Raw genomic sequence first — 26,392 nt, 5'->3', positions numbered from 1 at the left:
AACAGCACATAGGTGGTGTTGGTTCATGCCCAGCTACAGGGAGATACAAGTCAAAGTTTTCTTTTGGGTGTTCTTTCAGTAACAATGTTTTTAGATGCAAAGGAGAAGGGGCAGAATTAGAACCCAGATCTCCCACTCCACAAAGCCAACTTCCTAACTACAGACCAGAAAAGGGGCAACCAAAATTGGATTGGAGCAACTCCCCTATCAGAAAAGGTCACAACACTTTTTAGTTTAGAAAAAAAGGCGAGTAAGGAAAGATGTATTACAGGTGGATATACAAAAGGAAGGACTTGTCTAATGTGGATCTGAAGGTGCTTGTGTCCACACAACATCCTCATCCAAGTGGCAGCTTGCACTTTCCCCCTGCTAAACTCAGATTTTCCTGATCCGTGGTTAATCCAATAAGGGAAGAAAATATAAAATAAAATTACATGTTACCTGACTAGACATAATGAAGTGCATTCTGTGTGTGGCTGCTGATTTTTCAACAACAACAAAAAAGGGAATAAAAGCATATTTGGTGATCTTACACAGGGTGCTTTCCATTGCCATCCCCTCTATTTCCTTTTTTTCCTGAAGAAAGGGATGCTGCCTGCCTTTTTCCAGTGAATGTTGCTGAAAGTATTGTTCTCAGTATTTTTGTTTTTAAAGCAGCTCTTTTGCACAGAACTGCTCTTGAATAAAACAGCTGTATTAAAATAACAGGGTTTTTATATTGGCAACATTTTATCCAAGCAATTCCAAATCCTTGTCCGGCATCAAGTGATGCAGATATATATTTAATTTTTAAAAAACTGTTCTTTTATGCAAATCTGGAGAATAAAAAAACTTGTGGTTTTTTTTTTTTAAAGAAATGTGTGTGCACAGGTAAACAAATACCTGCCTGCATGCCTACAATGGTCCTCAGGTTTCCTGGCTTGGAGCAACACAAAAATTTTATAAAAATAAATAAATTGATTGCTCTTTTGTGCAAATTTGGTAGATCAAAAAACTTGTATTTCAAAACTAAAAAACTAAAATGGAAAGTGTGCATGGGTAAACAAATACAGTGGTACCTCGGGTTAAGAACTTAATTAGTTCTGGAGGTCTGTTCTTAATCTGAAACTGTTCTTAACCTGAAGCACCACTTTAGCTAATAGGGCCTCCTGCTGCTGCCACGCCGCCGCAGCACGATTTCTACTCTCATCCTGAAGCAAAGTTCTTAACCCGAGGTACTATTTCTGGGTTAGCGGAGTCTGTAACCAGAAGCGTATGTAACCCGAGGTACCACTGTAGTCATGCATATGCCCACAGTTGTTCTCATGTTTCTGGCAAAAAGTACGATCAACTGCTGCCCACAGGTGTGGATGGAAGACATTGATAAAGGTTTTGGAAGCATAACATTGGAAGTGCTAATGGAAACACCGCCCAGGCACACTTAATGACCCAGTGTGGACACAGCCAAAGTAGTTGTTTGAATAGTTGAGCTATGAAATTCACTACCACAAGACTCTGGAAGGTTTTAAAAGGGCATCAGCCTTGTCCGCCATCGTTTTTTCTGCCAATTATTATGTATTACCTCCGATGTCAAAATGCTATGCCTCCGAATACCCGTTGCTGGGAAACATGAACAGGAGAGTGCTATTGCACTCATGTCTTGATTGTGGGCTTCCCAGAGGCGTCTGGTTTGCTACTATTGAAACAAAAGCTGGTCTGGATGATTTTCTGGTTTGATATAGCAGAATTCTTTTGAGCCTCAGGAACAGATAGGTGTCTGATGAATGATGGGGCCATTTTGTTTATTTATTAATTTCATTTAATTGCCAACAGTTTGTTCTTCCTATTGTTCAATAGGATGAAGAGATAAACATGTGAAAACCAGTCAACCCCCCCCCCCAAGTGTTGGCGATCTCACAGGAAGAAATTGCTGATTCCAGGGTCATTTTAAAATTAATAAATGGCATTCCCGTTTCAAAAACATTGGATTTTAATACTTTCCTTTTCTGCATAATTACAATTGCACTCCCACAGGAAGCTTTCTTTATCATAGCAGAGGGTGAATGTGCATAATCTGTTACTGGCATTTCGAAATCTGGAATTCCTACTGGAAGACAAGCAAAGCAGAACCCAAGGGATATCAGATTGGCACAGCAATAACACAGGGGAAGTGAGAAATCTGCTCATCTCTACCCGAAACTTGTCTGGAAGAATGGGCCATGAGGGTTTAACGGCAGTATTGATAATTGGAGTGCAGTATATAGTGTTTGCCAGCAAAGCTGATTGTGCTTTCTGTTGCTTTCAGCAATGCAACATGGGAACTTATCTGCATTTTAGGGAGTTGAGATGAACAGCATCCTCCCTTTGTGCAACCCACATTCTTTATTCTGTTTTGTCTGTGGGAGACGCTCCTATCGCCTGTGGAGTAAAATAGGTTTATTTGGTCAGTGTATTTTTTCCAGATTAATGTGGAAGAGATACCACATGGCCTTGGGTGTCTGAGCATTCGTAATGGGGTGGAGGTTCTTTTTTGGAAATTCCCTCCCTCCCATAACACTGTGGGATGTCTTGTTTTTATAGCCTCAGTCACAGCAGTGGAGTTCAGATTCTAGATGAGTGTATCTGGAGTCTTAAAGGAGAGCTTCTGCAAGGATTCTGGAAAGATGCATTATGTCCTTCCTCAGGGCATTTTTTACCCACCACCAAGTTTCCATTTTAGTGTTTTAAATTCTGTGGACATGATGACAAATTGATGTAACTACATACCTTGATATATGACAGGGGTGGGGAACCAGAGGCCCAGAGGCAAACTGTGACTTCTCTGTCCAGCTCTTGGGACTCTCCAGACATGCTTCCTCCCTAGGCTTCAAGTGCTGTTTTATTTGGTATGGTTGCAGTAATGCCTCTTGCTTGTCTTGGTGGAGGATGGGGTGTGTGAGAGTGTGCAGAAACCTGGGACTTTTGATTGGCTAGAATGTCACTGACTGTACAAAGGGAACAGTCACATCTCTTTCTCCATCAGCTGTTATTTCTGGCCCCCACCAGCCACTAGCATGCTGCCCCCAGAAGGTTGCCCATGAGATCATGCAGTCCTTGAGCTGAAAAGGGTTAACCATCCCTAATATATGAGTTCAGAGTTCCAGGTTTGGAGCAAATACTCTCTTGGTGAGAGAGCATCATCGGCAGAGATTTAAAAATCACAAAACGTGCAGTAAGGTAAAGCAGGGAAATATAGGCTATTATACCTTTGAAATACCCTTTTCTTAGTTTCTCCCAAAGTTCCCCTTTACTTCCCCTTTAGCATAGAAATAGGCCACACACTTGCAAAATTAAAAATGGTTTACTTAATGAACTCATTAAAAAATCAGATTCATGTGCTTTTCCGTAAAGTAGCAAGAAACGACAGGCAGCAATACTTCATTTCAAAATTGGTACATGTTTCTAAATTATTTGTAGAGAAACATAAAGTTGGCTTGCTCTGGGCTCGGTGCAATCAGCCCCGATGTTCTTTCTGGTTGAATTCACATGGTGGAAGTAAGCAAAGGCCTCGTTAACACTTCATCTCAAGGTAAGGGGATATGGCCTAGTTAAGTCTGGCAGAACAGCTTACTCTATGGTCTTAACCCCTTCACACATCAACTAGAGCTAAACTTACTGGTTATATGAGGCTGATATTTATCCCACAGTATGCACTCTGGGTCAAATGAAAGAGTTAAAACTTGCTCCAAGATGGTCCCCAGCTGTTTTCATTCACTCACAGAGATTGCAATGGAAGAATGATATGAGATCCAGCTGAGTGTGATGCCTCATCAAGAAGATAAAAGCATTTGAGCTGAAGGACCAAGCCACCTTCCTTACTTATAAAAGGAGTAATGACTAACATCCAATGTTCTTTCAGTGCATCTAAAGGGCTGGGACTGTCATGGCTGTCTCTGGTCTAAAACTAGGATTTGTGGTTTTTTCCTTTTTTTGCTAAGCTGCTACTAACTTTTTTTTACAAATATTAACTTTGCTATTGTTTCATAGCTGTGATAAGCTTTTATAATAATATAATATAATAATATAATCTATCATTTATTTATCATGGGAATATAGTAGTACTCTAAGTAGGGTTGTCCTTATTATGAATATCAGGTTAACTTCAATGAGTTATTGTAGGTGTTGTTGAACTGTGGGTACAAAATAGATTGTACAAAACTAATATAGCTGAGGCTGATCTTGTCCTTCAAATATGGGTCATTTGGATATTGCATTTGTGATGTTCAGTTCTGGCATGATTTAAGATACTCACTGCTCAGCTGGTATGAGTCTCTAAAGAATAATAGCTCTTAAAAGAAGGGGTTACCATTCTGTAAAAATGGCATAAATCTGAAATTTAGAAGCTTATTATGTAGCATGTTCTAAAAGTAGGGTGCAAGGTTTATTGGAGTAATACTGTATATATTAAGGCTAAGTTATTTGCAAGGTGAATTTAAATTCTCTGGATTCCGCTATTTGGTGATGTTCTAGGATTTGATGAAACTGCGTGTCATAAACCAGCCATTCAGTCACATGAATTACAGAAGGCAACTTAGCCTTCTGGAATCCATCCTACCAGGAATAATGACAGAGGTTCTGTTGTTAATTTCCTTTTAGGTAGTTATTTAAGCATATCAGTGCTCTAATAGAAAATCAGTAAAAGGTAGCTTAAAGTTTTTTCTTCTTCTCTAAAATGATATTCTCTCCCTGCTCCCTCCCAAATGGAGATACCCTAAAACTAAAATAGTATTCAGAATAACCATTATCACTTATACTTTGGGTAGTTAACATTGTTTTAAATTGTACAAAATAGCACGTGTGCATAAGTCAAGCTGTAAACCTTGTTCTGTGTACTTTTTTTTTATAAAAAGAGACAAGGTGAAAAAATGGGATATCCTCAGTTGCATTTTTGTATATTACCAACCAGGGATGCTTCTAATGATTCAGATAATGGAGATTTATTGACTTTCTGGCCTCTTCTGCTGTGCTGGGGACAGTCCTTGCCAGCAAGCTATAAATTTTGGGTGAAAAAATTCTCACTGTTCTTGCATCTGTTGGAAGAAGGGAATGCTTCTCCATTCAACTCCTCCTGCGGATTTTCCTTTTGTTCAAGCTGACATTATGTGACATCTCTACCACTTAAACATAATTGTTTGAGGAGTCTGGAGTTGTACTGCTATGCAGGGTGAGAATAAGTCCAATTGAATTTGGCATGAGTAAATCTACAGAAGACTGGGCTGCAACTATTACAAGGGGAATGAATTGGAAAATGAAAGGTAAAAAGATTTTTCCACTAGTTGATGGACAATAATTTGTAGAAGTGAATACTGAAATGAAATCTATGTTTGTAGGCAAAGTATTTTGGGTGTATTGGCAATGTTGTAGCAACTTGTAGGAATTGCAACCCTATGCAACAAAGGTGTAACATAGAATTCTCATACTGATGTTGAATCAAGTAGATTGGACAAGGTTGTTAGTGGATATGGGAGCAAACTAGTTTCAAAGAATAGGTTGAATCATTACTTTTTGGTTACTGCTTTTAACAGTGCAATCTTACACATACTTTGAGGTAACTCCTGAGTTCAGTGGTGCTTACTCCCAGGTAGTAGGTTGGTATAGGCAGCCTAAGTGAATCCAGTGTTTAGTAAGCTCATGAGGCTGTGCTTCACTGTTGGGCCTTCCGCAAACTGGATACGACTCCTGAACTGCTGTATTGAAATCATGTTAGACTTGAAGAAATGTACAGTGGTATCTCGGGTTAAGTACTTAATTTGTTCCGGAGGTCCGTTCTTAACCTGAGGTACCACTTTAGCTAATGGGGCCTCCTGCTGCCGCTGTGCCGCCGGAGCACGATTTCTGTTCTCATCCTGAAGCAAAGGTACTATTCCTGGGTTAGCGGAGTCTGTAACCTGAAGCGTATGTAACCCGACCCGAGGTACCACTGTACTAGAAAATGTTAATCAACGCAGAAGTGTGTTGTCTTACCAGGAGAATTTGTGCAGTTTCCTAAAGCTGAATTTACTATTGCTCATGTGGTAATTTATCTTGAGTTCCGTGAGTCCCAAGGCATTGCTGGGCTCAGGAGTGGAGTGGGCGGCAGAGACCTAGGAGCGTGAACAGGAAAATGACATGGGGCTGGGGAACAGAGGCTGGAGGCAGCATCTACTTCTCCCTCTCAGGATATGACTGCCCTTGCTGAGGAAGCAGGGTTCTCATCTCCCCCCTTTCTTCCTGAGGAAAAGAGTGCAGTAATCGAATCCAAGGTGGAGTGCAGGAGCCAGCTGGGGTTGGGGGAGGAACTGGAGGCTGAAAGGGAGGCACAACCTGGTCTCCCAGGACCTGGTGATGAAACTATTCTCCTGCCCCCACTGGCTTGCAGATCACAAAAGTCTCTGGAATGAGCTCTCCTTGCCCCATTTTTAAAAGTAGGGCGGGGGGGGGGGGCTTAAATTCTTCCATATGGTTCTCAGCTCATTGCCTTGGTCTTGGGACTCCTTAAACATGGACCACAGCTTCTAGGCTGGCTGGCTTCACCTTTCCTGTCATCTAGTCTGTGCGCAGCAGCTTCTAGGACTCGTTACCTGTTGCTGAGCCTGTTGTTTCTGCCTTAGAGATTTATTCCTTAGGACTCAGCTATACAGCTGCAAATAAAACGTTTTAAGTGCAATATACAGTGTGGCATGAGAGGGCAGTGGTGAGCCTTATGGAAAATTCCATGTATTTTTAAAAACGCTTTATTAAAAAATAATTTTCAGAACGGTTTTTATATGTGTGTAGATTCCACCTTAGTCTCAAGTAAGAGGCTCTGTCATTGTGAGCTGGACAGGAGCCTGGATAATGAGATATATTGTATTATCTATAGTTTGGTATGAAGTACTGTAAGCTGTGTGTTTAAAGGTAAAGGCACCCCTGACCGTTATGTCCAGTCGTGGACGACTCTGGGGTTGTGGCGCTCATCTTGCTTTATTGGCCGAGGGAGCCGGCATACAGCTTCCGGGTCATGTGGCCAGCATGACTAAGCCGCTTCTGGCGAACCAGAGCAGCACATGGAAATGCCGTTTACCTTCCCGCCGGAGCGGTACCTATTTATCTACTTGCACTTCTAGCTTTCGAACTGCTAGAAGCTGGGACCGAGCAACGGGAGCTCACCCGTCGTGGGGATTGGAACTGCTGACCTTCTGATCGGCAAACCCTAGGCTCTGTGGTTTAGACCACAGCACCACCTACGTCCCAAGCTGTTTGTTTACTTACCTCAAAAAAGCTCCCTAAACGCATTCTTGAAAGTAGGTAAGCTTGAAGTCATGTCTCTGGATTGGCTCTTTTGGACATTTCCTCTCAGTTTAGTATCTATACTCCAGTCTTAGCTAATGTTTGTCTGAAAATGTGTTGTACACTGCAGTTATGCAAGATAAGCACCTGAGAGAGGCTTGTAGAAAAATCATAGCATTTCATACCTGATCAACCCAAGGTATCTATTTTATCTCCTGATCTCTGTTGAATCATTCAAACTAAAGGCAAGTATACGGATACTGGGGGTTTCAAGATCTGCATTGTAGTGATCTAAAGATTTGAAAACCTGGGATTAAAACAACTAAACATAGTGATAATGATTTGATTCACTAAGGATGCTTTCAGACATTGACAGTTTAGCAGCACCCAGTCTTTGCTCTGCTTTTAAGATGAAAGTGAAATAACAACTCTGCTTCCAGACTTCTAACACTCTGTTCCCCAGCCCCAGTATGGATTTTAACTGGAACTCTTATGGATGGGGAAAGGATCGAATACTCCCTTTTTGTCCCCCTCTCTGCAATTTGGAAATGCAGAGGGAAGATATGGAAATTAAGGCAATTCTATTTGGAAAAGGATGGGTTAAAATGAAGAGCTGATTCCTAGAGGGGAGAGACAGACCATAGAGAAGAAAACAGAACCTTTAGAGCAGTGGTTTTCAACCAGTGTGCTGTTGCACCTTGGGGTGCCTTGAATGATGATCAGGGGTGCTGCAGGCAACACTGGCCTCTGTCCCTCTTTCCTTCCTTCCCTCCTCTAATATTGTCTTGCGCCTCTGCCTCCCAAAGCCCTCCACAACTATTAGTTGCAGCAGCCCTGGCTACAAGCTCCCCAGGCGAATGGTGCCTCTGGGGCTGGGCCAGGGGGTGCTTCTCAGGCCCCTGTGGGGCAGTGTGAGGAGGCACCTTTCTTTGGAGGGGGCAGCTCAGAGACCGGGGTGGCAGCTATGGCTGCCCAGAGGACCCCCAAAGAGAGGGGAGCGGAGAGGAGGCTAAGGGAACACTCCACAAGGGAAGGTATTCAAAAAAGGGTGAGAGGCTGCCAGCTCTGCAGGCAAGGGGTGCCATAGCTGGGCTCCTGAGCACCACAGGGGTGCCACAGAAAGAATGTAGTTGGTCAAGGGAACCATGGGCTCAAAAAGGTTGAAAACCTCTGCTTTAGGGCACTCTATACAGGCCATAACCAGCCACAATAGCAATGTGGTAGGCAATACCACAGCTATTTCATAGAGTTTAAAAACATGGATTTTCTGAGCTTTGGAAAAAAGAAAAGTGCACAGGAAAGCAAAAAAAAAAAGAGTGGTTGGTTTGTGATGCTGCAGTATATGCCTACTGTGGAAGCAGAATAATGACAAATTTTGAATAGATTCATGGGGTGGGAGAAAAATGGTTGGTTTATGGTCCAAGGAGCTTCCATTACAGTACTTGCTACAGTACTCTGCTGTAGTGCAGGACTGAAAAGTTTGGTTTAAAGTAGCCCTTTTTCTAGCAGAAAAACGATCTGCTTGCAGAATTAATTTCTTCGCTGCCTGGGAGTAAGGGGGGTGGGAATCAGTGAATGGCAGGGACTTGGTTAAGTAGATCAAGTATGTGGTATCCAGTGGGGAGGTTGAAAAGCTGGATTAATAATGAGCCTGCATTGAGGATTTGTCTTACCTTTTTTATGGCTTCATAGCAGGGTGTTGCTTATCACAGTGTTGTTTTAATAGGAGACACATTGCCCTGGGATCTTGCCACTGCTATACAGCTAGGAACCTAATATTATTGGTAAGGGCCTCTGTTTGCTTAGGCATTTTAATGCTTTTTTAAAAAACGAGTAAACATTCGTGTTTCAGCAGCAGCTGGTGAGACAGGAGACGAGAAATTTAAACAGAGTGGGTTCTAGGCAGTGCCCCCCCTTCACCTGGAAAAGGCAGGAAGAACTCTTTTGGGCTGCCTCCAAATTCTAATTTTCTTGAGTGCCACCTATAGGAGAACCACGAGTGGGTTAGGATGGCGGGCCAGACCTCGCCACCCTTTGGTGCCGGCCGTGATCTGGACAACTCAAGCCGTTGCCTCTGACTGAACCCGTTATGATTCTGCTCACAACCCCCCATCCCTTGGCGGGCCAGTGGGGTGGGGGGTGGGAAGGGGAGATAATATAATGAAAGGGAAGCAATAGGGGCTGGAAACTGTGGTAGCAGCATTTCCGGCTGAAGCGCGAGATAGAAAATGTTACCAATTGCTTCTTCTTGTACAACTGCAGCCAGATCCTACCCGTATTTACTCTGGAGTAAGCCCTAGTTTGTTCACGGGGTTTTGCTCCCGCGTAAGTGTGCACGAGGGATGGCAGCCTTAAATACCGGGGAGACGCAGGAGTCGCCTGCGCTGCTGTAATTCCCCCTCCTTTTGGGGAGGGAGGCGCTGGGCTACTGTGTTTACTTGGAAGTCCCACGGAAGTTAATGCATTATTAGGCTACTACTGGCTTAAGCCGGTGCCCGCCTTCATCCCTAGGCGAGAGGCACAGAGTTCTGTTCCGCCCGGGCGCTGCCTCTTTAAACGAGCGCGTGGTTGAAGAAGGCGCTTGCCCAGCTCCCCTCTGCGCCTCGGAGGGCGGGTTTGAGCACGCGCAATGCGCCGCCCTCCCGCCCTGCGCCGCCGCCGTCTCGCGCTCCTCCCTTTTGCGCGCGCTGCCCCGCCGCTGCCCCATTGGCCGGGTCCTGTCAGCTGATCCTGTGTTATTTCCTGTGTGTGTGTGTGTGAGGGGAGAATGGAGAGAGAAACCTCGGCACCACCACCGCGGAGCCGCCCCCGGCTCGACGCGGATCCTCGCCGCCCCACGCGCCGCTGAGAAGCGCCGCCCGCTCCGCGCTCCCCCCCCCTTAGGGGGGGTGGGGGAGGACAGCGACGCTGAGGTAACGGCTTCGGTGCGTGTGAAGCCCTGTCGCGGGCCTCGGTGGAAGGGGCGGGGCGCGCGGCTGAGGCGGGGCGGGAGAAGGAGACGGGGAGACGGGTGCCCGGGCGGCCCGCGGGCCGCAGCATCCGCGCCCCTCCCCCAGCCGGGCTCTTGCGATGGATGCTTGGAGGAGGAATGCCCGCGGGGGGGGGGTCGGAGTTGAGGAGATCCTCAGGAAATCCTGCGATCTACCTTTGCTCCTTCTGCCCGGCACTTCCCTCCCTGCCGTCTTGCGTACATTGCATCTGAAAAAAGGAGAGGGGTGTCGGAGGGGAAGTGTAATGTGGAGGGAGGGAAGGTGGTTAAAGCGGCGCAGGGGGAATGGCTCCCTTTTGAATACCTGCTGGGATATCAATCCCCTGGTGGGACGATGCCTTTTCCAAGTCGAAGGAATCGTAGAGAAGGCATCTTGGCTTCTTCCCTCAGTCAGTGCGAAGCAGACCGAAGGAGATTCAGTTAGGCCCACTGAATTGGTGGCTTCTCTCTTACACAGATTGTGTGTGCGTGCGTACACGCGCATTTGTTTTTTAAAAAACAGTAGACTAGGAAGGACTTTCAAAAAATGGAAGTTTGAATGAAAAAATAAATAAATTTGTGACCTTCATGGTGTTTTTTTAGGATGTAAGCTCCTCTTCTGTTCAGCTGGCCCCTTGCTTTCTTTCAGTTCATCTCTTAGGCAAGCTGATGGAATTGACCACCTCATGTCACTCTGAACAAACTTAAAGGCCTAGGTAGGGACTCAAAACATTAAATATCTTAAATGAGTTGGGAATAATATTTCCTGATGTTGTTCATTAATATGAGCCAAATTGAATTGCATGAAATATTTCTTAATGGCTCTGTAGCAGTAATTGCTTCACGCTCTCTTCCCTACTAACACACCATCCACCTTTTTTCTTCACAAGAGTCAACTGAGGTCGTTAGAGGGTATGCTGTCACTTCTGGTAAAACCTAACTGGTGTTGTAGCCACTTATTGGAAGTAAGTGTCATGAGTTATTGCCTAGAAGAGTGATAGCAATGCTATATATGGTGAGCAGTGTTAAAGTTAGGAAGACTTAGATACTTCAAATTAGTATTGCCTTTACCTGATACATTAGTTTTTTAAAAAACAAAAGTATAAATGTTCATATGTCCCCTGTATCTATGCTATCTAGTACAATCATAATTGTGAATGACAACAAGGTAGTGTTTGGGCAGCAGACTTGTATTTGCCCTCAGTAATTAAAACAATGCTTTTTAGTACAGTACATTCTATTTTTTTAAAAAAAGAAAGTAACAAACTTAGTTGCCTGGCTTCTGTATTAGGTGGCAAGTAGTTCCAAAAAGGAATCCAGAGCATATTTAACAAGCATAGTATATTGTTTTGAAATGGATTGGGGACACCTGACTTTAAATGCTCTGCCATGAAACTCATTGTGGCAATTGGTTCATGGTTACCATCTTTCAGCCTAATCTGTGCCTGCAGAATGGCTGTTGAGGAAAAATTGAATAATCCTGTTCATTGACATCCTGAGCTTCTTGATGAAAGGGGGAGGTGAAGTCACATTTATTTGTACCTTGTCCGGCTGCATGTCCTCAATTCAGTTTGCCATGAGGTATGTTTTCATGGAATTGGTCTATGTTAGTCTCATATTAGAACAATATTTAGGTTTCTGTGAGATATAAAATTAACCATTTCATTTTTGTGGGTGTGAGTGCTCTGTTATTTTTAGTTTGTTGTCAGGGTAGTAATAACTATTTTAGTGCCTATTGTTTTACTTGTAAATAAATGAATCCTAGTTCTTATTTTCTGAATATATTTTGTTTGTCAAAATGGATAACAGTTTACTATAATATAGCACAGCTAGATCTATATGGAATCAGCTGTACACACTGCTGTACTTTAGTGGTCTCTATATCGGGCTATTCTGACATATGCAGATAGCAAGTCAGAGAACTGAGTGTTCCGGTGCATTCTGAGCACCTCATGAGCATACTTCGTGTGAAGCTCTAAGGAAGTTGACCACACTTGACAGTAAAGGTTCCACCAACCTAAGGTACAGTTGTGCTTATATTCTGGGTTAAAAATCCTCAGGCAACAAATTGGTGCTCCTTTTCCTTTTGGTGTATACAATAGAAGAGAAATACAGTAAGCCTGCAACTTATGCTCATGTGGAGTGTGAATGGAGCCCACCTCCAACAGGCTCTTCGCACACTCCCTCCATCGACTTGGCCGCTAGACCAACCCGCCTGCTGCTGTCCCTCAACTGCCAGGGCTCCATACCTTCTGTGGGGGTGCCTCATTGTGCCCCCTCAAAAATGTGCACCTGAGGCCACTGCCCCCCCACTATGCCTTCATCTTGCATAGTATGGTCTGCTCTGGTTGGCAGTGGTTCTAGGGTATGAGGCAGAGATGTCTGTGAGCACCTGATTCTCTTACCTGCAGATACCAGATACTGAACCTGGACCTTTCTGCATGTGAAGCATGTACTCTACTGCTGAGCTATAGTCTCCTAAATACCATTTCTGAGTGCTGTGGTATGTGAGCTTTCATATTTAAATAGTTACGTCCTCTCACTACTGTATCAGACTAGTTAGAGAAGTGTTCTAATCTTCTCCTTATGGGTTGTTGGGAGTTTTTTTTGTCATGGAGAGCATTCAGACCTGTGATCCTGCTGACATCTAGAACTGGTTCAGTTCCAAGAAGGCTGTATTATGCATTTAAACTTTGAGACATGCTGTTTAATATGGTTTTGTTATTTTCCAAGGGAGTATCATTGCCTGTGTCTTGATAGTCCTCTGTGTAACACATGTAGAGTTCTACTACAGCCATGGCTGTAATCCTGTGCACACATAACTAGGAATAAGCTCCACTGAACATAGCAAGATTTCCTTCCGAGTAAAATATATACTGATTGTATGGTAAATCTGCAAAATCTTCCTCCCTTGCAATATTAGTCTGAAAGAGTTAGCAACGGAGGAAATGTATGGAATAATTTTGACATAAACTGGATACTACATTGTGATCAGTAGTGTAAATAAAGGTATTAAAGTTTTGACTGCTGATTATATTCTAGTTAATATAGTTGTCCATTTGAAGAGATGCAGCATGTAAACTGCTCAAATGATACAAAACTGTACAGAGTTCTTTAAACCTGGGTTTCTGGCCTACTTAGGGCAGCTGTGTTAAATTCACATTAACCAGAATCCCAGTTACGCATATTGCGTGACTAAATGTAGTTGTCTGCTACTCACTATATTGTCATTGTGGATAGTATAGCAAAATGAAACAATATTGAAATTATTAAAGTAGGTTGATATAAACAATTGAAATTTGTTAGTATGTAGAGCTAGTGAAGTCAAAGTGGTTATTTTCATGAATTGCTTATTAATATGCAATGTCTTTCTGTTAATGTAATGCATGCAAAATATCAATTATATCAACTTAATCAGTCCAAATACAACCCACTCCCAACCTCACAGCACCACCAAAGAGCATGAACCAAAACTATCCCAGGAAAATATCATACTTTCACACCGAGAATCTATTTTTAACATGCCAGAGGGATAGAAGAGAGAATTGTCTGTAGCCATCAATGGCAAAATTAAGATTGTAATAGAGCTCGAATTGGGCACAAGTGTGCATACCAAGTATGGAAGAACAAAAAGTCAATGGAGAAAAACCCAAAACAACTCAATGAGGATGTTGTATTTAGTGGACATGGGATGCTGCTGGAAACCTAAACAGAAACCCTCTATACTGCAACATTTTGTTGTAGGCCTTTTTTTGTATTTCTATTACTGCATTATCCTGTTAAGTGGCTTGTCTGTGTCATGTACAGCAGCTAAAATACTGTTAGTGCTAAATGTGTCACATGTTTTCTTGACACATCACACCCTTCTTGAACTCATTCTAAATGTTTCAAAAAGTATGCTTTTTACAAATTTACAAAAGCTAGCTGTATGTGCCAGGAGGCATCATGTTGGGGATAGGTGTAATGCAAATAGTGGCCTGTTTCAGACAATCATATTTCAGCTTAGTAAGCGGATACATAAACAAGCCTTTTTTCTACACATAAAGCCCTTTTGTAGCATTAGCAATCGAATGAGGAAGCCTTTGATAAACCATGATTAACCATTTTGTCCACATGGACAGAATCACTGTAGTTACTGGCTTTGGAACAGGCCAGGATGTAAAACTGCAGTTTGTAGTTGGTTTGATATCCTGGCTTGTTCTAAAACTGATAACAATAGCTGCCCAGTTTGCATGAAAAATGAAATAATGGCTAGTGGGAGACTTCCTGGCTTGATGCATGTATTGCAAAGGGCTGTGTGGGGGAGCAAAAGTCTTGTTTATGGTTTAGTGTATTAAGCCAAGGTATGGTTGTCTGGACATGGCCAATAGTGGAAAGTGTTTTATGTTCTTAAGATGTTTGGGCTATTTACTCACAGCAACATGAACAGTGTAAACACTTCCTGATAAGAACAAGTAGAAGCAAGAAAGCTCAGGCCAGGGAGCTTATGCCATCAGCTCCCAGTTGGCCTAAGGCTAAGCGGATTGTTACTACTTTTTATCATGTTTATTTGTTTTAGTATTTCAAAATGGTAAACCATCTTGAGTATTTTGGCAGAAAGGTGCCATATACATACACCAAAAGATTTTTTTTTTTAAATGAATCTCCCTGAGATCTTTTCATATCAGTGGACAGCTGTACAAAACAGCAAGTGGTGAAATGACAGCTGTGGTGAAAAGTGAAAGCTTTACCTTTCGGTTTTAACTAAACCACAATTTCTTGATATGTCTGATCTCTAGCAACTCTGATTTATTCTAACTAATTAGTTCAAGAAAACCAGGATCAAACAGAGGTTTCATATCCTTGTTAACTAAGTAGAGGTAATATGCAGCTCTTAGTAGAGGTAATATGCAACTCAGCTCTGAGTTCATATGCAGCTGGAAGCTCTTGCATATGGTGGAAGCAGAAGCATTTACTCTTCTTTTGCATGCAGAGGACCACAAGAGGAGAGGGTGAGAACACAATACTAAGTCTTGCTGGATCTTGTTCATGATTATCATATTCTAAAGAACACTTTAGATAATCTGAACTGGGCCTTGGTGTTTTGCCTTCTTATTTCTGATTCTTTAGCTTCATCAAAAGTGTCTCGGTTGGCTTTTACACTAAGAGGGCTGATTGACATTATCTCTGTCACCATGGGTATAAAGAGGCTCAATATACCATTCAGACAACCATTCTCCTGCTTACCATACTGCAAATTATCTTCTGAATGTGTGCGTAGTCATGTGCAAGAATTGAAACTGGACTTATGGTAATGCACTTGGACCACTGTTATATTGCCTTTTCATCTATAGGGACATTACTACAGTGGTGCCCCGCAAGACGAATGCCTCGCAAGACAGAAAACCCGCTAGACGAAAGGGTTTTCCGTTTTTTAGCTGCTTTGCAAGACGAATTTCCCTATGGGCTTGCTTCGCAAGACGTAAACGTCTTGCGAGTGTTCCGATTTTTTTTCACTCCCCCCCTTTCTAAGCCGCTAATAGCCTTTTAGCCGCTAATAGCCGCTAAACCGCTAATAGCGCTAAGCCGCTAATAGGGTTGCTTCGCAAGACGAAAAAACCGCTAGACGAAGAGACTCGCGGAATGGATTATTTTCGTCTTGCGAGGCACCACTGTACATGCAGCTTCCCAAGGCGGTCATGTAACTGTAGGCCTCAGTAAGTGACATTTGATGAACCATTGATCTAATCCATTTACTGCACTTCCTTCCTGGAAAGCTACTCACGTAAACAAGATCTGCTTTGCTGTCTTTTCCTGCATTGCGTGGATATTGTCACAAATTCTGAATAAGGAAGGGTATGGCTTTCCTCACAATTCTTTTCATTCTTTAAGGATATGGAACATCTTTGAGCATTTACAGTGTAGTGGTCAGAGTGTTGGACTGGGACCAGTAGACCTGGGTTCAAATTCAAACTTGGCCATCAAGCTCATTGGAATACTGTGAGCCAGTAACCCTTCATCTTTTGCAACATTACAGGGGAGTTGTGTGAGGATAAAATGGAAGGGGAGATACTATGTATGCTGCTGCAAACACCTTTAACAGAAACACAGGATTGAAAGTAGTAAATTAATAAACCATTGAAGAGCGACATACACATTCTGTTGGGTCTAGGGGAGAGAAAAAGATTGTTGCACCAACCCAAATTAATTTGATCAGCACTTAGGAAGTAATTTGATTATACTATAGAAGTATGCATGAAATATGCATCTAATGATGAACACATCTTTTTAAAACAATAAATTATATATCCGCCCTCATCCCTTGAAGTAGGAATAACAATGTTGGAATCCTTCAACAGGCAAAAGATAAACTTGCCATTTTATGTGAATGGCTTGCCCATATCATGAGATGAGTTGCAATACAAAGCATAGTTACTAAAAAGTAAGTCACATTCAGCTCCACAATTCTTACTACCTAGTAAGTATGACTTGATTCCTGCAAGGCTTTTGACAAAGTCTCTCATGATATTTGTCTTAATGACATTTTACCAGATGGTCTGTTAGGTGGATTTGAAGCTGGCCCAAAGAGTGTTCAGCAGTGGCTCTTTGTCATCCTATGTATTTCTATGTTGAGTGCAGGGGAGTGGCCTTCCATCCTCTGGCAACCCACTTTTTGGGCACAAAAGAGTTGGAGTGTTCTGATCCTCCTCACCCAGCCTGTTTGTTTTGCCTGCATTTCCCCTGTCAGTGCAACTTCATAGCAACCTCTTCAACTTCTCTAGCCTATGGATATGTTTTCACACCTGCATGCTGTGCTGTTATTCTTGTGATACCTCACAAAGAATGTAATTGTTAAGCAGATAAAGTAATTGGTCTGCTTTAATTGTGCATGTTGACTGCTAGTTGGAATTAATTAGTTTCATTAGCAGCCAGCAACGTACTCTTTTAATGTTCCATACCTTATTGCAACAACTAAGAAATGATGGTTCTTGGAGGATTGACTTCTTTAATACTGATACTTACATACTGATTACTTTTACTAACTAATGAATTGTTCTTATAACACACTTAACTCCTGCTTTCTTAAACTGCAAATAAAGGGAATAAAAAAGCAGGAAAGCCCAGTTGATTTCATTTTTCATAATACTTAATAGGAATTTGGGGGGAGGAATTTTAGGCCTCTCCCTGTGTCACCCCCAAACCATTCCCCTTAAAGGAACACTACACAGTTGCAACTTATCTGCCTCATCTACTGACAGCTTGCAACAAATACTGTTTCTGTGCCATGACTATACAAATGAAACCACATTTATAGCCTTTGTACACAAATATAATCTGGAACCTGAATTAAACACTTACCAAATAACAAGGAAACAAATTGAAATGCATTGCATACAAACACCATGGTGGAGTCACCTGTCTTACAGTTATGGCGTTTGGTAATTTAAATTGGCAAATTCACCTAATTACAGACGAATTCATATCGTCTCCTTTTACTTTGATAGGCGCATTGTTGTGACAAAGAGTGATGTGTTTACCTGTGCTCATTACTCAAATTATGAGAGGAAAATATAGAAGAGGAAGCCCTTCATGAAATCCAGAACCCCCAATTCCTCCCCCCCACTCAATTTTAGCAAAATTATGCCCTCTCTGAATATAGCCTTCTAAAAACAGTCCCCTCACTTGTAATTTTAGTACTGTCTGATCTCTTCATTATCTTAATTGACATTTACATGTGTGTTCTTTGTGTCTTTTGTTTTTCCTGCTGTAAGTGTTTGCGCTCATCTGTATATGCCTGTTGGAAACGAAATCTATGTATTTTAAATATCTGCGGTTTCATCAATCCAAGCCTCTTGATTTGAGATGCTGTTGTGAACAGTACAGCATTGCTGGTTTGGGAAAGGGTATTTCTATCATCTCTCATAACAATTTCTCCAAACAAGATGTTGAAAAGTTAGCTAGTAAAATCTTCTTAAGTACTCTTGTAACATACAATCAAGCTGACATTCTGCTCTAGTTTCCTAGATAGCAGGCCAAACTGCTGATAATAGGACAAGAAACCAAGAGGACATTTTGAGTTTGAAATTACTACAAGTGATTTTAAATATACATTAAAAACTACTTACTTTACTGGGAAATAGGAATTATTTTGCTAATTTATTTTTCTCTTTTTCTCTTCTAGGCGGGTTGCTGAGCTGTCAGTCTGCAGCTGAACAGCATGCAGTCCTTTCGAGAGCAAAGCAGTTACCACGGAAACCAGCCGAACTACCCACAGGAAGTGCATGGTGCATCCCGTCTAGAAGAATTTAGCACCCGCCAGCAGGCTCAGATGTTCCAGAGCTTTGGAGGAGGTGGCAGCAGCAGTGGGCGCCGTGGAGCAGCAGGCAGTTCTGCCTCAATGGCTGGTGAGAGCTCTGGACATCAGAGCTATCAAAGTTTCAGAAAGGAAGCAGGAGAATTCTACTATATGGCCTCAAGTAAGGATCCTGTGGCAGCTGGAGGGCAGCAGCTTCCTCAGCGCAGGCCTTCTGGGCCAGTACAGAGCTATGGACCACCCCAAGGGAGCAGCTTTGGGAGTCAGTATGGGAGTGAAGGTCATGTGAGCCAGTTTCAAACGCAACACTCATCCCTTAGTGGTGTGACCCATTATCAACAGGATTATACTGGTCCTTTCTCCCCTGGAAGTGCTCAGTACCAGCAGCAAAGTTCGAGCCAGCAGCAGCAACAGGTTCAGCAGATGAGACAGCAGCTCTACCAGTCTCATCAGCCTTTGCCACAAGCCTCCAGCCAGTCTGCCTCCAGCACATCTCATATGCAGCCAATGCAGCGTCCTTCAACTCTGCCTTCCTCTGCTTCTGGCTATCAGTTGCGAGTGGGTCAGTATAGCCAACACTATCAGCCTCCTGCTTCTTCCTCTTCTTCTTTTCCTTCTCCTCAGCGTTTTAGCCAATCTGGGCAGAACTATGATGGCAGTTACAGTGTGAATGCCGGTTCACAGTATGAAGGACATGCTGTTGGGTCGAGTTCGCAAACTTATGGAACTCAGTCAAACTACACCTTTCAGGCACAGCCAATGAAGAACTTTGAACAGTCAAAGTTACCCCAAGGCAGTCAGCAGGCACAGGGACAGGCACAGCAGTCACAGCAGCAGCAGCAACAACAACAACAACAGCAGCAGCAGCAGCAGCAGCAGCAGCAGCCTCCTTCACAGCATATAATGCAGTACTCAAATACTGCCACCAAACTGTCTCTTCAGAGTCAAGTAGGTCAGTACAACCAGGCTGAGGTTCCTGTGAGATCACCCATGCAGTTCCACCAGAATTTTAGTCCTATATCTAACCCCTCACCAGCTGCCTCAGTGGTTCAGTCCCCAAGCTGCAGCTCCACACCATCTCCTCTCATGGCAGGTGGTGAGAACCTTCAGTGTGGACAAAGCAACATGCCTGTAGCCTCTAGAAACCGCATTTTACAAATGATGCCTCAGCTTAGTCCAACACCATCCATGATGCCAAGTCCCAATGCTCAGGGTGGAGGATTCAAGGGATTTGGGCTTGAAGGACTGCAGGAAAAGAGGCTTACGGATCCAGGACTAAGCAGCCTAAGTGCTTTAAGTAGTCAAGTGGCAAATCTTCCCAATACGGTCCAGCACATGCTACTTTCAGATGCTTTGGCACCTCAGAAGAAAAACTCCAAAAGATCTTCACTATCTAAAAAGGCTGATAGCTGCACAAACTCAGAAGGCTCTTCCCAAGCAGAGGAACAGCTCAAGTCTCCTCTGGCAGAATCAATTGATGGTGGCTGCTCCAGTAGTTCAGAGGACCAAGGTGAGAGGGTGAGACAACTGAGCGGTCAGAGTACCAGTTCTGATACCACCTACAAGGGGGGTAATTTAGAGAGATCCCACCCATCACCAACACAAGCATCTCAAAATGAGCCTCCAAAGCTCAGCACCAGCCCTGCAGATGAGGAAGAAGTGGCCTCTCCTCCTGATGAAAAGGAGGCCTTAGTTGCTGTGGAGACACCCCCGAAGGTCAATGAAAAGGCAGTTGGTGTGATAGTTTCCCGAGAAGCTATGACGGGCAGAGTGGAAAAGTCAGGTGGGCAGGATAAGCAGCAACAAGATGATGTTTCCACAGGTGCTCAAGCACCATCTTCTGCCAGTGTGATGAAAGACACTGGGCTTCTGGGACCACAGCAAGAGCCACAAGGAGGGAGTAAGGGGAGCAAAAGTGGGGACAGCAGCACTAACCACAACGGAGATGGGAACGGACAGCTTGGTCATGCTGTTGTTGGCTCCAGTTTTCCGGGCAGAACCGAGCCTTCAAAATCCCCTGGTAGTTTGAGGTATAGCTACAAAGACAATATTGGAGTTAGTATGCAGAGAAATGCTGGCAACTTCCCTCAGTATCCTTCAGGTCAGGATAAAGGGGATTTTCCAGGGCATAGTGAGCGAAAGGGCAGGAATGAGAAATTTCCTAGTCTGTTGCAGGAAGTTTTGCAAGGCTATCACCATCACCCTGACAGAAGATATTCTAGAAATGCACAAGATCATCATGGGATGACTGGAACTCTCGAGGGTACCATGAGACCCAATGTCCTGATCAATCAAGCCAATGAATTAAGTAATAGAGGTCTTTTAAACAAAAGCATAGGCTCTCTCTTGGAAAATCCACACTGGAGCCACTGGGATAGAAAGTCTAGTGGCACAACTTCTGAGATGAAACAGATAAATCTAGCAGACTACCCCATGCCTCGAAAGTTTGAGATAGAGTCCCAATCCTCTGCTCATGAAGGTGGAGGACTCTCTGAGAGGAGATCAGTTATTTGTGATATATCACCCTTGAGGCAGATTGCTAGAGAACCTGGGCCTCACTCTGTGGGACACATGGGTCCTGATGGCAGGAGTGGAAGGAGTGACCGTCTAACTCCTGGTCAGTCAGTCATCCTTCCTGGTGGTCTAGTGACCATGGAACCAAAGCTAAAGTCTCACAGTGGGCAAATCAAGGAAGAAGATTTTGAACAGTCTAAGACCTCTGCCAACATCAACAATAAAAAGTCTGGAGACCATTGTCATCTTGCAAGTTTTAAGCATGAGTCTTACCGAGGGAATGCTAGCCCAGGAGCTGCAGCTCTTGATTCTGCAGCAGAGTACCTTTTGCAACAAGATAGCCGATCACAGCTCAGGCGAGGACCCGGCAGAATGGGAAGCAGCCGAGAGGGAATGAGAGGTAAATCTCCCTCTCAGTTTCATGATCTGGCAGACAAATTGAAGATGTCACCAGGTAGAAGCAGAGGTCCAGGCACAGATCTTCACCACATGAATCCACATATGGTGCTTTCTGACAGGGTGAACCGGGGTTCCTTACACTCTCCTTTCCCTCCAAATTCCGAAAGCTCATCGTTGGCTTCAGTTTATCACACTAATGCTCGATCTCATGCTTTTGGTGATCCTAACCAGGGGCTGAATTCCCAGTACCACTACAAAAGGCAGCTGTACCAACAACAACAGGAAGAATACAAAGATTGGAGTAGCAGCTCTGCCCAGGGAGTGATTGCAGCTGCTCAACATAGACAGGAGACAGCAAGAAAGAGCCCAAGGCAACAGCAGTTCTTGGACAGAGTAAGGAGTCCTTTGAAAAATGACAAGGATGGAATGATGTATCTCCATTCTGGTTCTTACCATGATGCTGTCAGCCAAGACACAAGCCGTTGCTTGTTAGGGAGTGATGGGTCTCTTCAAAATAAGTGTGCTGAAATTAAACATTTGAATCAAAAGATTCAGCAACAAGAATCTGGTTGGGATCTTTCCCGACAGGTGACTACTGGGAAAAACAGTGGCTCTCTAGGAGCAACTAGTCAGAAGAGATTTGCATCTCAAGATAGTGATACACACAAGCGTGAAGATGCTGGAGATGTACTTAAATCTGGCAATGCCATGGTAAGGATTCCTGGCCAAGAAGAGCAGTCTTCTCAAAATCCTTTAATAATGAGAAGGAGAGTCCGCTCTTTTATCTCTCCTATTCCCAGCAAGAGGCAGTTGCAGGAAATGAAGAATAGTGGCACTGAAGACAAAGGACGCCTGCTCACTTCATCAAAGGATGGAGCTGATAAAACACTCAACTCCTATGCCCATTCTTCCCAAAGCCAAGATGTTAGTAAGTCACTCTCAAAAGGAGAATCTCCTAGGAATCTTCCAAGTCCTGACAATAGAAATTGCTCTGCTGTTTCCCTCACAAGCCCAGCTAAAACAAAAATTCTGCCTCCACGGAAGGGCCGTGGGTTAAAATTGGAAGCTATTGTTCAAAAAATCACATCCCCTAATGTTCGGAGGAGTGCTTCTTCAAATTGTGCTGAAGCTGGCCCAGATGCAGTCACCCTTGATGACATTCTGTCACTAAAGAGTGGCCCACCAGAGGGTGGGAATGTGTCCAATCATGGAATGGAAGCAGAAAATATAAAAGAAGAAATTGTGCTGGATCAAGAGAGCCAAGAATTGACTAGTGAAATTTCTCTGACAATATCTTCTGAAGAATGGCATGCGGATAGAGATGAGGTAGTAAAAAAAGAGACACCTGAACTTGCAAGTGTTGTCAAGGAGGCCCCAGTGCCTACTGTGATCCCAGCACCTTCACAAAAATCTGTTTGTCAGGGAAGAACAGATGGCTCACTAACTGGGGCAGGATCTATAAGCTTTTCCGAATTAAAAACAGTCTCTCCATCCAAAGTCTTGACTCCTGAACCAAATCTAAAGTCTGAAGAGAAGGGTGGAGATGCAGTCATTGTGACACCCAAGCCAGATCCTTTTCCTCCAAAGGGTTATTTTCCTTCTGGTAAGAAGAAGGGGCGGCCTATTGGTAGTGTTAACAAACAGAAGAAGCAGCAGCAACAACAGCAGCAGCAGCAGCAGCAGCAGCAGCAGCAGCAGCAGCTGCCTCCGCCGCCTCCGCCTCAACAACAGTTGCTGCTTCCGCCACTTCCACCAGTACCAGAAGCGCTGCAGCCATCAGAGGAGGCAGGAGGTGGAGAACCTAAACCCAAGAGACAGCGAAGGGAGAGGAGGAAACCTACAGCACAGCCACGGAAGCGGAAGCCAAGACGAGCTGCTCCAATTGTGGAGCCCCAGGAACCAGAGATCAAACTGAAATATGCCACACAGTCTCTTGATAAAACTGATAACAAGAACAAGTCTTTTTTCCCTTATATTCATGTAGTGAACAAGTGTGAGATAGGTGCTGTATGCACAATAATTAATGCAGAGGAAGAGGAGCAGAATAAGCTGGTGAGGGGCCGAAAAGGGCAGAGGTCATCAACACCACCTCCCAGCAATGTTGAGAGCAAAGTACTGCCTATTTCCTCTTTCATGCTACAGGGCCCTGTAGTAACAGAGTCCTCTGTCATGGGCCACCTAGTTTGTTGCCTGTGCGGCAAGTGGGCCAGCTATCGCAACATGGGTGATCTCTTTGGACCTTTCTATCCCCAGGATTATGCGGCCACATTGCCCAAGAATCCCCCTCCCAAGAGGGCCACAGAAATGCAGAATAAGGTCAAAGTACGACATAAAAGTGCGTCTAATGGTTCCAAGACAGATACGGAGGAGGAGGAAGAGCAGCAGCAGCAACAAAAGGAGCAGAGAAGCCTCACTGCCCACCCTCGCTTTAAGAGACGGCATCGCTCAGAGGACTGTGCTGGGGCCTCTCGTTCCCTTTCGAGAGGCGCTGCTTGTAAAAAGGCAACCACTGAGGGTAGCAATGTTGGTGAAAAAGCTCCTTTGGACTCTAAACCCCCCATGTCCACTTCGGAAGGTGGTCCTGAGTTGGAGTTACAAATTCCTGAACTACCTCTTGACAGCAATGAATTTTGGGTCCACGAGGGCTGTATTCTCTGGGCCAATGGGATTTACCTGGTCTGTGGCAGGCTTTATGGGCTGCAAGAAGCTGTGGAAATAGCTAAAGAGATGGTGAGTACCATAAATGAATAATGCTGTAATGTTTCTTTTTCAGGCAGCTTGGTGTTTCCTGGGTTCCTGGTTTTATCTCCTTCACTTATGCCGTGGCAATGGTGGTGCCATTGTAATTGTGTGGATTAGGTATGGCCTCACGGGTGGCGCTGTGGTCTAAACCAGAGAGCCTAGGGCTTGCCGATCAGAAGGTCGGCGGTTCGAATCCCCGCAGCGGGGTGAGCTCCCGTTACTCGGTCCCTGCTCCTGCCATCCTAGCAGTTCGAAAGCACATCAGAGTGTAAGTAGATAAATAGGTACCACTCTGGTGAGAAGGTAAACGGCGTTTCCGTGCGTTGCTCTGGTTCGCCAGAAGCAGCTTAGTCATGCTGGCCACATGACCAGGAAGCTGCGGACAAACGCCAGCTCCCTCGGCCAGTAAAGCGAGATGAACGCCGCAACCCCAGAGTCGTCCGTGACTGGACTTAATGGTCAGGGGTCTCTTTACCTTTATATATGTAAGCTGGAATTTGCTCTCAACATTACTTGTAGTATAATTTTAGACTGGCATTTACAGAATTGCCTTGTGCATTGACTTCTGGTCCCTATTAGGAATATTAGTGACACTGTGTGGCCGGGGGGGGGGGGATTGGGAGCCAAGGTACTAACTATGGTTTTTAACCGATAGGGATAGCTAGCTGCCAAAATATGATTAACTGCAAAAACACAATTCTATTACCATTTCTGTCTTTTAACAACTTTATGCTTCTTGGACCCTAGTATTTTCTTCTTTCCATCACAGTGAAACTCGTCAGTTATATATTTGTAGGGAAAGACTTGTATCTGATACAGAAAATGGAATGAGAGGTACACATGCCGAAAGACATCCTGAGGCAATAGAAAGGCTTAGTTGAACTAGTTTCTATTTTGTGTTGCCACCTGAGGTTAAGCTTATGGCTTAAACAAGCTGAAATTAATTTTCGATGCCCCATACACATATTAGTGCTATATTTAAAAAATTCTCTCCCCTGTTCCAATAATAGGCTTTTATTTGTATCATCGCTTCATTATTTTCAGATTATACAAAAAAAGAAACATAAATAATTTAAGCAATTGAGGATAGTGAATATGATGGCTCATAAAGGAAATCAAATGTTTCTAAGACTGTTAGGGTGCTATTCATTTATAATTTGGTTCTTGCTTTGAATTCAACATCAGCTTTGTTTTGATCACCAGAAAGTTCTGCTACTTTATTTTTAAACACAGACTAAATAGTCTCACATGTAAGTCAGACATTCAGTAGCCTACAGACTGTTTTACTAGCTTGCCTTCTTCTACACATTATTGCTCAGGTTGTAACTGCATTCTAGTTCTGAGCTCAGCCATATGCTAACGAGTGTAGGAGGGAATGGGACTATGATATGATATGGGACTAGTGCAAGTGAGGGCTCTCCAGGCTAACAGCCTGGGATAGTGGAGAGAAGCGTGCAGGAACCCTTGGTACTCTCTTAGATGCAATTACCATGGAAGGTGAGTGGGAGATTACGGGGCAGGTTGTTGGATCTGTTTCTGAGCTTTTCTAGATAGTTATCTGCCTAAGAGCAGTGTTAGAAACTCACATAAAAGGTAAAGGTACCCCTGACCGTTAGGTTCAGTCGCGGACGACTCTGGGGTTGCACGCTCATCTCGCTCTATAGGCCGAGGGAGCCAGCGTTTGTCTGCAGACAGCTTCCGGGTCATGTGGCCAGCATGACAAAGCTGCTTCTGGTGAACCAGAGCAGCGCATGGAAACGCCGTTTATCTTCCTGCTGGGGAGGTACCTATTTATCTACTTGCACTTGATGTGCTTTTGAACTGCTAGGTGGGCAGGAGCAGGGACTAAGCAACGAGAGCTCACCCCGTTGCGGGGATTCAAACTGCTGACCTTCCGATAGGCAAGCCCTAGGCTCTGTGGTTTAGACCACAGCGCCACCCATGTAGAAACTCACATATATAAGCTAATTGACAAATGGCACCTTAATCTAGGTTACAGTCATCACCACGGAATGTCTGCTTGTGATTTTTTCAATGAAATTATTATTGTTGTTATTTTATTATTGTTGTTGTTATACTTTTATTTTCTATACTGCTTTATATTTTAAACACATGAAAACATCCAATAAAACAATCCAGAATAAAACTGTGAATGTAACACTAAGTGTAAGGTGGATGGAGGTCTGGAGCCTTGAAATGTATGCAGTTTT

General features: G+C 43.7%; 1 protein-coding gene across 14 annotated transcripts in view; it reads left to right on the top strand.

Annotated features, from left to right (window-relative positions):
- TCF20 (transcription factor 20) overlaps positions 1-26,392 on the top strand; it is a 187,843-nt gene that overhangs the window by 107,977 nt on the left and 53,474 nt on the right. For 12 of the 14 annotated variants that reach the window (XM_081209464.1, XM_081209470.1, XM_081209469.1 and 9 more), the window contains one exon: positions 18,396-24,170. In XM_081209464.1, coding sequence (XP_081065590.1) covers positions 18,432-24,170 — 5,739 coding nt within the window. In that variant the 5' untranslated portion in view covers positions 18,396-18,431. Of the gene's footprint in view, positions 1-10,012; positions 10,191-18,395; positions 24,171-26,392 lie in introns of those variants that run through there. The other 2 variants (XM_081209460.1, XM_081209462.1) reach the window with 2 other exon arrangements.

Source organism: Podarcis bocagei (genome assembly GCF_964188305.1).
Source record: "Podarcis bocagei genome assembly, chromosome: 10".
Taxonomy (NCBI): Eukaryota; Metazoa; Chordata; class Lepidosauria; order Squamata; family Lacertidae; genus Podarcis; species Podarcis bocagei.
Note: the sequence above shows the minus strand (reverse complement) of the source record. Positions and strands in the feature narration are given on the sequence as shown.